At 46.5% G+C, this 10,057-nt stretch overlaps 1 protein-coding gene across 1 annotated transcript; it reads left to right on the forward strand.

The window, feature by feature from the left end:
* Positions 1–7,476: 7,476 nt before the first annotated feature.
* LOC127772388 (uncharacterized) lies at positions 7,477–8,784 on the forward strand. The gene has a single exon (XM_052298403.1). It carries the CDS (start codon positions 7,477–7,479, stop codon positions 8,782–8,784), a length of 1,308 nt encoding a protein of 435 aa, XP_052154363.1.
* Positions 8,785–10,057: the final 1,273 nt, after the last annotated feature.

Consider the following 10,057-nt stretch of genomic DNA (forward strand, 5'->3'; position numbering starts at 1 on the left):
CCAAACCCAATTCCTGGAGCTAAATTTAAGAGTTGGAGATGTACCAAACATGCCCTATATATTTGAAAATTGTGAAAATATAGAGGTGACAAGCTATGCGGGAAAATTTGCTTTCAGCCACTTCTCTTATGAGAGGGCGCACAGCTTTTTTATATTAATTAAAAAAGTGCCCTCCGAGAGGGCAGGAGGAGCCTCTCCTCCAAACCCTGTATGCGCTCTCTAGTAGCGTGAATGCACACTTCTTTCCTTGAACAAGCTGCCCCATTGTCTTTATGAGCAAACATCTATGCAACAAAATAAACATAGCATATGCATTCATCTTTGGGCTCAAGAATATCACGGGATATAGATATATGGTATAAGAAATGAGCTCGATTAGGACCCTATATATGTATTTTCTAAATTTATATATATATTTGTAGAGGGATTATTTTGCAGGAAATTAAGTTGTAAAGGGGGATTGGAAATACTAGTACTTGTGAGGTGGTATATATAAAAGGTAAAAAATGTCCATGATATCGATATCTATAACTAATATAAATATTTGGATTTTTCCGGTCGTCACATAATGCTTCTGATCGATTTTTTTGTCTGTCGTCCGTGTTTGAATCCGAGACCGTCTTGGAAAAAAAATTCCGAGCGGACTCGAAAGAAGCCAAAAAAAAATAAAAAAACAAATTTAAACAATCGGCATTGGAGTGAAAATAAAAGAAGCCGACTCGATCAATCGGCTAATAGAGTCGATTGCTCCCAATCCCATTGCCCCCAATTCCCAAAATACATGAATCACAAAATTACTCAATTGCAATCCCAAATCAAAATAAAAAATCTCCACAAAATCAATATCCCAAATTAAACCGCCGTCGTACTGTGGTTACTATATCAACATTCCAAATCACAAAATCCTCAAAATATTCACAAATCAAAAAAACAAAATCCTCAAAATATTCACAAATCAAAAATCGAACCACCGTCGGCTCCACGTCGGGGAGGTGAGAGGCAGCCAGGGGGCGGGGAGTTGCTGCCAACACACAAGGAGGGAAGCAGCCGCCGGCCGCCACTCCGGGGAGGGGGAGCAGCAGCCATCGGATAACTGTGAGAGGAGCCGCTGCCCTCGAATCCGCCGCGGGAGGAGTTGCTGCCACCCGATCCACTCTCAGCCGGCGCCACCGCCGCCGGATCCACACGCGGTCGCCGTCCCCGTCGTCAGATCCGCCGTGGGAGGGAGGCGAGAGGGGGCAGAGGGAGCCGCCGCCGCCGGATCCGTCCTCATCCGCTGCCACCGCCGCCGGATCCACCCGCGGCCGCCGCCGACGCCGCCATCGATGCCGGATCTACCGCGGGAGGGAGGCGAGATGGAGAGGAGGAGATGGCGAGCGACGTGAATCCATCCGTGGCTCGCTCGGCCTCCCCGTCTCCGACCACTCTCTCCGCCTCAAGCTGCTCGCCTCCGAATACCACCGCCGCCTCCACGTCTTCGCCCTCCAGGAGGACCTCCGTGGTGATGGCATCGTGGATCTGGCCGGCAACTCGAGGGAAAAAGAAGGCCGGCGACGATGTTGTGGATAGGCCGTCGACGATGTGGTGGATCGGCCGGCAACGTTGAGGGAGAGGAATAAACGGAGAAAGTGAGGACGGAGAGAGGCGGAGAAAGACGGGAAGAGAGAGGAAAAAAGAGGGTGCGACTGTCTAGATATTTTTACTGGTCGTATATAGTGTACGTGCTTGAGACTTTAGATAATTACAGTCAAGTGCCATTGTGCTCTATATTGCGGTAACCACAAGATTGAATTTCGCTAAAAACAAACTATTTTTGACATACACGTACCAACTTTACAGACAAGTAATATTTTATTTTATTATTACTAGCAAAATACACGTGCTTCGTTACAGGTAAAAGAAACCGTTAAATAGTATAAAATGCAAACAATTAAAATACTTGCACATTAATATTTGTGTGAGATAAAAATTATCGATTGTAAAAAAAATTAAAATTTTCCACGAGACGACATATTAGAGACACTAGCGGTGGAGCTATCGTGGGCCTCTGACTCATTTCATGCATAGGATAGGATAATTATTACTGAGATGTGCACGAGATGTGCAGCGAGGTTCTTAGTGTCGATCAAAGCGATCGCCTCAGCTGTATGGCGCGGCGTCGTGCATGCCACGTCGCATATGGCGGTGAGCCGCCTAGCCCGGTTAAGGAATCTCACAGCGGTGAGCGACATGTCAGAGAAAGATGGCGAGGTTGACTTGCGAGGTGGCGCCGCGGCCAAGACTGGATGGGTGGAACCCGCCCGTGCCGCAGCGGACCGCATGATGGGAGTATCTGCGGAGCTAGCGGTCTGGTGGCAGCAATAACGGGAGAGTGGGACGGCAGTGGTGGCTCCAAAGGTGGAGCACGATAGTCAGCAAGAGCAGAAGGAGTAGCATGGCTGTGGCGGTGGCCGTGGCAATGATGAGGAGGTGGTGGCTGTGGTTGTTCTCAAGGACAAACTTGTCTTTTGTAAAATAATAAAATAATGCGTCGGGTATCAAACAACTAATTACCATGTTTTTATGTATCCATGAATAGAGACGCGTTCTTCGGGTGTCTCACAACAAAAAAAACCACAATAAAAAACCACAATCTTTCAATGTCCTGTAACAAATTGTCTTTAAATACTTTTTTTTGTTAATCAAACAAATTTTCATCCATTGCCTCTTGTGTGAAAATGATTGAGAAATTCACCATTTGTTCATCTCATGTTATAATCATTACACTAACGTGTCAGGGGCATCATTTAAATCATACAAATCTAGAGTGCAATAATTGTCCAAAATAAAAATACCTTTTGGGATTATTATACAAGCCACATATGATTATTGTCACACTGAAGTGTTTCAAAAAAAAAATCGTTGAGATAAATGCACAGCCATTTTACAAAGAAATATACCCCATGAATGGGTGCTTCCCACCTCATCGATTGGTATACCAAATAGCTTATTACTGACAAAAAAATAAGAGTAAAATACACCACCGGTCCTTAAAGTTGGTACGTGGTGTCACTTAGGTCCACGATCTTGTAAAATCAATATTAAGATCCATGAACTTGTTTAAGTGAATCATTACAGTCCAAAACACGTCTGACCGGGCTGACTGTCCTACATGGCAGTCCAGCGTGACTACATATTTGCAATTAGGCTCCTCCACGCCCGATCCACGGCCTTCACGGTGTCGGAGACACGGTTCTTGCCGATGACCGACATGACGGCCTCCTGCGCCTTAGTGAGCACCGGGCCGTCATGTCGGTCATCGGCAAGAACCGTGTCTCCGACACCGTGAAGGCCGTGGATCGGGCGTGGAGGAGCCTAATTGCAAATATGTAGTCACGCTGGACTGCCATGTAGGACGGTCAGCCCGGTCAGACGTGTTTTAGACTGTAATGATTCACTTAAACAAGTTCATGGATCTTAATGTTGATTTTACAAGATCGTGGACCTAAGTGACACCACGCACCAACTTTAAGGACCGGTGGTGTATTTTACTCAAAAAATAATTTATGGGTAAAACTTTTATATATGTCTCCTTAAGTTCAATTCTAGCAAGAAACTACATTGAAAATACCATACAATCCACTTCAAAATTGAATTTTAAAACTTAAATTTTGACATTGACTCACAAGTTGTAGGAAAAAAATCCGTCGCCGATGCCGCTACCGCCGCCGTATCCGCTGCAAGAGGGAGGCAAGAGGGAGAGGAGGAGATGGCGAGCGAAGCATGAGGGGGCGGAGGGAGAGGAGGGGCGGGGGAGAGTGAGAGAGAGCGAGAGTGAGAGAGATTTTCTGTAGGGTGGGGAGCGAGTATGGACAAGGACGGGACGCGTTTGGCTCGTCTCAGTTTTTCTGGTGTCATTTTTTTTAAAAAAAAACCAATATTTATAGTATAGGTGTTGGTTTTGTTTAAAATCGGCACCTATAATTCCTGAAATGTGCTAATTCTGTATTTTTCCACCCCCGCATAGGTGGGAAAAGTTGTACATGTGATGGTTTTAACTGTTTCGACACTTATAGTGCCGTCATCTATGTGTTATTAGGTGTTATTAGGTATATATTTGTCCTCATGCGATTTATAAATCGAAAACAATACTCCCTTAGAAAAAACAATTACATTGGTTTCTATGATTTTTACGTGCCACGATTTAGACGTGTCATCACTTCAAGTCCATACTTTTTTTCACATAGCAACGCACGAGATTATTTCCACAATTACATTAAAAATACAGTTTCTGTATGTAGCTATTCAGATGTGTCGTCGGTTCAACTTCACGTATTTTCTTCATGATGAGTATATTCAACAATTACATTATACATATTATAAGAAAATAAAATTTTTACGTGTCGTGATTCGGATATTGCATCAGCTCATTTCCACTCATTTTCTTCATGTAAATAGTTCAAAAGTGTCATTATCCGGCATTTTGCTAGTAAAAAACAAAAGAGAAAAAAATTGTTGTCACGGGAGCAATTAACCTTTTCCGATTCTTCCAACTTTCGTGGATTTAATTCTATATGTATCAAGTTAATCCATGGCAGTTAATACTAGCAATTAGCAAAGGAAGGCAATAGTCGATCTTTTCGATTCTTGCGAACAAAAGGTAAGCTAGGCACGGCAACAGTCATGAGCACATATATATTTCATTTCCAAACAATGCGTACCCATATTATACTACATGCATGGTAACACATCATCTCAAAATGTCTAAGTGCTGTACATATTCCATATCTGAAATTTCCATAGCATACGTACCTGGGAATTCCATATTTTGGAGGAAATACTATGACTATAAATTCACGTCCATACCGTGTGCAAACCTCAAGAACAACCAAGATCAACGCAGAGATCGAGCAACAGAAACTAGTCGAGAAACTACGACGCGAAAGAGACGACGACCATGGCTCGTATTGGCACTTGTGCAGCGATCGCCCTTCTTGTCCTAGTTGCTTTTGTTGCCTCGTCAGGTAAGAACTCTTAGCGTAGTAATTGTTCAGAGAGTTCTTATTAATTTGCACTTGGATTTCACAATTAACATTTCCTGTTTACCGAATAATCGTCTAGATTTCTGAAGAATTTTATGTTTGTTTAATTTCACTGTGCTAATTAATTGCAGGAGCGGCGGCAGATCAGCCGCGTTGCTGCGTGGACTTCCACTCGTGGGGCGGGAACACTGGGTGCGGCCCGGGGCAGAACGACGCCTGCAACTCGTGGTGCCAGTCGCAGTGCCGCGGCGGCGAGTGCAAACCCCGCGGCGACCGTCACTTCTGCCACTGCTTCTGCTAGCCATCTCTACAGCAGATGACCTAGCTTAGCTATGTATCAACAAGGCCATGCATGCATACATGCATGATATATACTTAAGCCTTATTAATATTAGGTTCTACTACAAGTATTAGTGTTTGCAATTAGCTACCTTGAGGAGCTATATATTGAGCAACATGCATGCTGCATGCGTGTAATAATCAGTTTTGGTATCAATTAAAATAGAGATTTAATTGGTTACATGTGCACAATGTCCCATCCAAGATCTTACATGGATATAGATGCTGGAAAATTGATAGTGGTATTTTGTGAATTTGATTTATTGAATTTGTGGTGGACCCTGAATCTCTCCAAACTTAAGGGCTAAAAACAGCCACTCCCTGCTGCCACTGGCGAACCTACGTACTTCCTCCGTTTCATATTATAAGATTTTTTTTAGCATTGTCTAAATTCATATATATGTTAATGAATCTAAACATATATGAATGTGAGTAATGCTACAAAGTCTTGTAATATGAAATGGAGAGAGTACTATTTACCGGGGTCACATGACCCCGGGTAAATTATTCAATGCTAGCTATTTTATACCATGTTAATTACTCCATCCGTTTCATTTTATAAGACTTTGTATAATATGATAATTTTATAATTTTATCAAAATTTGATAATTTTATACCATGCTATTTTATACCATGTTTAGATTCATTAACATCTATATAAATGTGGATAATACTAGAAAGTCTTATAATATGAAACAGATGAAACAGTATATTACTCAATAATAGATAATTAGTATGTATAGGATAATTACAGAAGTACATAAGAATGATCATTAAATTGAAATTTAGCTCCTTATATATTGCATTAGCGTATACTCTTCCAATTAGCGTACAAAACTTCGGGACTTCACTATTGTATAGTACTACGGGACTTCACTATATATATCGTGTACTGGCCGGTGTGGCTTATATTCGTAGGCCTGCGTTCTTTTATGTAGTTAAGTCCTTCTCGCGGTGGATGGACGAAATCAACATTGATGTGTACCTCGGCTTTCACACAGTGAAGTTCAGGGCAATGGAGCATTGGAGCGGCTCCTCGTTGAGTCGTTCTTCCTCAGTGCCCTCATGGAATGGAGGGGATCGCCGTTCAAATGCTTTTTTTTTTTTTTGCCACTCTCAACTCAACCAAAGTTTAGCATTATCAGAATCTAACAAGGTACTCCCTCCGTATTTTAATGTATGACGCCGTTGACTTTTTGACCAACGTTTGACCATTCGTTTTATTCAAAATTTTTGTGCAAATATAAAAAAAATTTATGTCATGCTTAAAGAACATTTGATGATGCATCAAGTCACCATAAAATAAATAATAATTACATAAATTTTTTGAATAAGACGAATGGTCAAACGTTGGATAAAAAGTCAACAGCGTCATACATTATTAAAATATAAGGTAGTATCAACCAAGCACACCATTAACAACACATCCTCTACCAAAATTTGTTAATTTCATATCTCAAAACTCAGCCAAGATTTAGTAAGGCCTTTGGCCAAACACCACTCTTCTGGGCCACACACACCCGAAAAAAAAAAAACAGAGAGAGAGAGGGAGAGAGGGGAGAAAGGGGGAATATTCTGTGCAAGGTCGGCAGCTTGGCATAATTCACTGGCATGTCATGTCACATTATCACGGCACTGGCCGGCCCAATGCATAGCCCAGATATCCATCTGAACCAATAGGCCCAAAAGACTAACCAGCTCTCAGTCTCAGCCTCCGGCCTGCAACAAAGTGGAGCGCCTTGCCGCCATTTCGCCGAGCGCCTTCCCGGCGAGCCCGCGCTCCACGGGGGGAGAGTCCGCCGCAGCGCGAGCGCATTCGGCGGCACCACGCCGCTTGGCAACACACAACGATTCCGGACTAGGTACCCACCGCCGCGAGCCCCCCGAGCGGCCGAACGCGCAGCTGCTCCGTGTCGAAGCGGAGGCCGCTGGCCGCGCGAGTCCGAGCGGCGAGCGAAGCGGCGGAATCCATCGATGGCCGGGTTCGGGCCTCTTCGGTTCGCGTTCCATTTCGTGCAAGCGAAGGCACCACCCGCCCTGACGCGGCTATAAATCCCCCATTATCTGATCGAACCGGTAGCCACCCCACCCAGTCACCCACCCGCGCTCGCCAAAAATGTTAGAGCCCACGAGATACTACTATCGCCGCCGCCGCGGGCGTGGCGCCGCGGCGGCGGCCCGGCGGTTGCCGACGGTGGCCGCCATGGACAGGGCGAAGTGGGGGGACCTCCCCGACAACGTCCTCCTCGGCGTCACCGCCTGCCTCCCCTGCCGCGCCGACCGCGTCCGCATGGCCTGCGTCAACAGGCAGTGGCGCGCCGCCGTGCGGGAGGGGCCGCGCCCCCCGCCGCCGGCGCCCCAGCTCCCGCCGCTCCCGCCCCAGCTGCCGTGGCTCATCTTCCCCAGCTCCGCGACGCCCTCCTTCTACAGCTGGATCGGCCGCACGAGCCACCCCCTCCCGCTCCCGCCCGACGTCCGCGTCGCGCGCTTCTGCGGCTCCTCCGACGGCGGCTGGTTCGTCCTCGCGCTCGACTCCAGCCACCGCTACGCGCTCTACAACCTCAACTCCGGCCACCGCGTCGAGCTCCCGCCGGGGATCGTGTCCCCCTCGGGCAAGCAGTTCCCCTTGGTCGCGCGCTTCGCCACCCTCTCCGCCTCGCCGCCGACGCCGTCGTCGTCTCCTCGGCCCTACATGCTCGCCGCCGTCGTCCTCGTGTCGCGGCGGCTCGACGTCGCGTTCTGGGTCCAGGGGAGCCAATGCTGGTTCCCGCACAGGGGCCCGAGGCTGAACCAGCCGCAGGACGTCGTCTACTACAATGGGGGCTTCTACTTCGTCACCGCCGACGAGGGCGTCGTCGTGTACTGGCCGGGGTACGGCCGCCTGACCAACAACCAGATGCGGATGCGCCGCGTGGAGTACAACATGCTGCGGCGCGACGATTACCTCGAGGACATGGGCTTCATCGGAGGCAACGGATCCATCACGCGCTACCTCGTGGAGTCCCGGGGCCAGCTGCTGATGGTCGCGAGGTACATCTACAACGAGGGCGGCACGGAGGTGCTCCGCGTGTTCAGGTTCCATGTCATGCCGCTGACGCCCGCCGCCGCCATCAGCGGGCGACCTCGCGCCACCTGGTTGCCCGTCGACTACCTGGAGGGGCGGATGCTGTTCGTGGGGAAAGGCTGCTCCAGATCGTTCGAGGCCGCTCGGTTCCCCGGGTTCGAGGACGCCATCATCTACTTCCTCGACGAGGGCTTCGTCCACGACACGACAGCGTCGGCGGCGGTGCAGGAGAGGCCGCGCTACTCGTTCACCGACATGGGCAGGTACGAGATGGACGACATGGCCAGCGAGGCGTGGCCTCCGGTGGATCGCCGCCCGACGACGTCGGACAACGCTCCCCCCACTTGGTGGTTCCCCTGACCTGACCATGCGCTCTCCGGCCCGGTTACTCTTCAGCTTATGATGATACTTGCATACGCTTCATTTTCATCATGAGTATGGTTGAATTGCTGTTATGAGATGATCAAATTGTTTGATAACACTAGTAGGATTGCAGGAGAATGAATGATACGTGCGTATGTGCCTCAGTTGATGGTTTTGAGGCTTCAGTTCAGGTCCTGCGAGGCTGCAAGCCTGCAACAAAGGATCTCGGGGAAATTTTGCTTTACTGATTGTTGCCCCATAACTGCTGTGTCGTTTGGTTCACCGTTTTTCAATTCTCATTTGTTCAGGATTTCAGGTCGGTTTAGCTTCAATGCGATGATGATATGTCAAGGGAAAATGTGATGATGTACCGTAGTGGCCGAAGGTGTCCTCTTCTTCCTTTCATTTTGCAAGCAAGACATGTGTTCTTGCAGGTATTTTGCAGCTGAAATTTTCCTTGCGATCAAGACATCTGTTTTTTGCAGGTATTCTGCAGCTGCGGTTTTTCCATGAAGTCTCTGGTTTTCTGTTCATGTTAATGTTTAGCACAATCCATGAAGGATTTTTCTCACTCTTTTTGTTACCTTGTCAAATGAGATCCTAGAACTAAAAATATTGGATTTTACTTAATAGTTAATACAAGAATGCACAAATCTTTTGCGTATTCCCTAAACCAGCGCATTAGTGTTTTTGCTGGAATTGCCAGTGGAATTTATTTTTCTAGCAATTCATGCTGATTGCTGATGCAGCGGTGCTGCCACAGCTAGCCCACAAGTTCGCTCTCCGGCATTTTGTCAGAACCAGATCAAGCAATCATTTTATCTGCTTAGTAATTAGTCTTAGTCAATAAATCAGACCTGAATGATGTTGATTTCTCATATGAAACTATGAAATCGTTGATTATATGATGGTGGCTGCTAAAAAAAAGCTGGTTTTCAGATTACACTGATTGCTTCAGCGCATATCTTTGTCTAAAAAATGTGTTGTGGCTTCTTCTGATGAGCATAGCACAACCGGCTAGTGCAAGCACATAGTAGATCATTTTTTTTTCATGATGAAATACAGAGTAGATTAATTACCATGGAAGATTTTCTTAAGATAATATTACCATGGAAGATTGGAAGCGGTTTTCCATTTTATTATTAGGCATCTTATTCCTAACTGAGTGAAAGGCTGAATGCGGAATGCCCTGTTTCTAATCAGTTCACTGTGTGCTTATGTTCATCGATTATACATTTATACTAGTCGATATTGTAGTTTGTGTTAGTCA

This window comes from Oryza glaberrima, chromosome 1 (genome assembly GCF_000147395.1).
Source record: "Oryza glaberrima chromosome 1, OglaRS2, whole genome shotgun sequence".
NCBI classification, from domain to species: domain Eukaryota; kingdom Viridiplantae; phylum Streptophyta; class Magnoliopsida; order Poales; family Poaceae; genus Oryza; species Oryza glaberrima.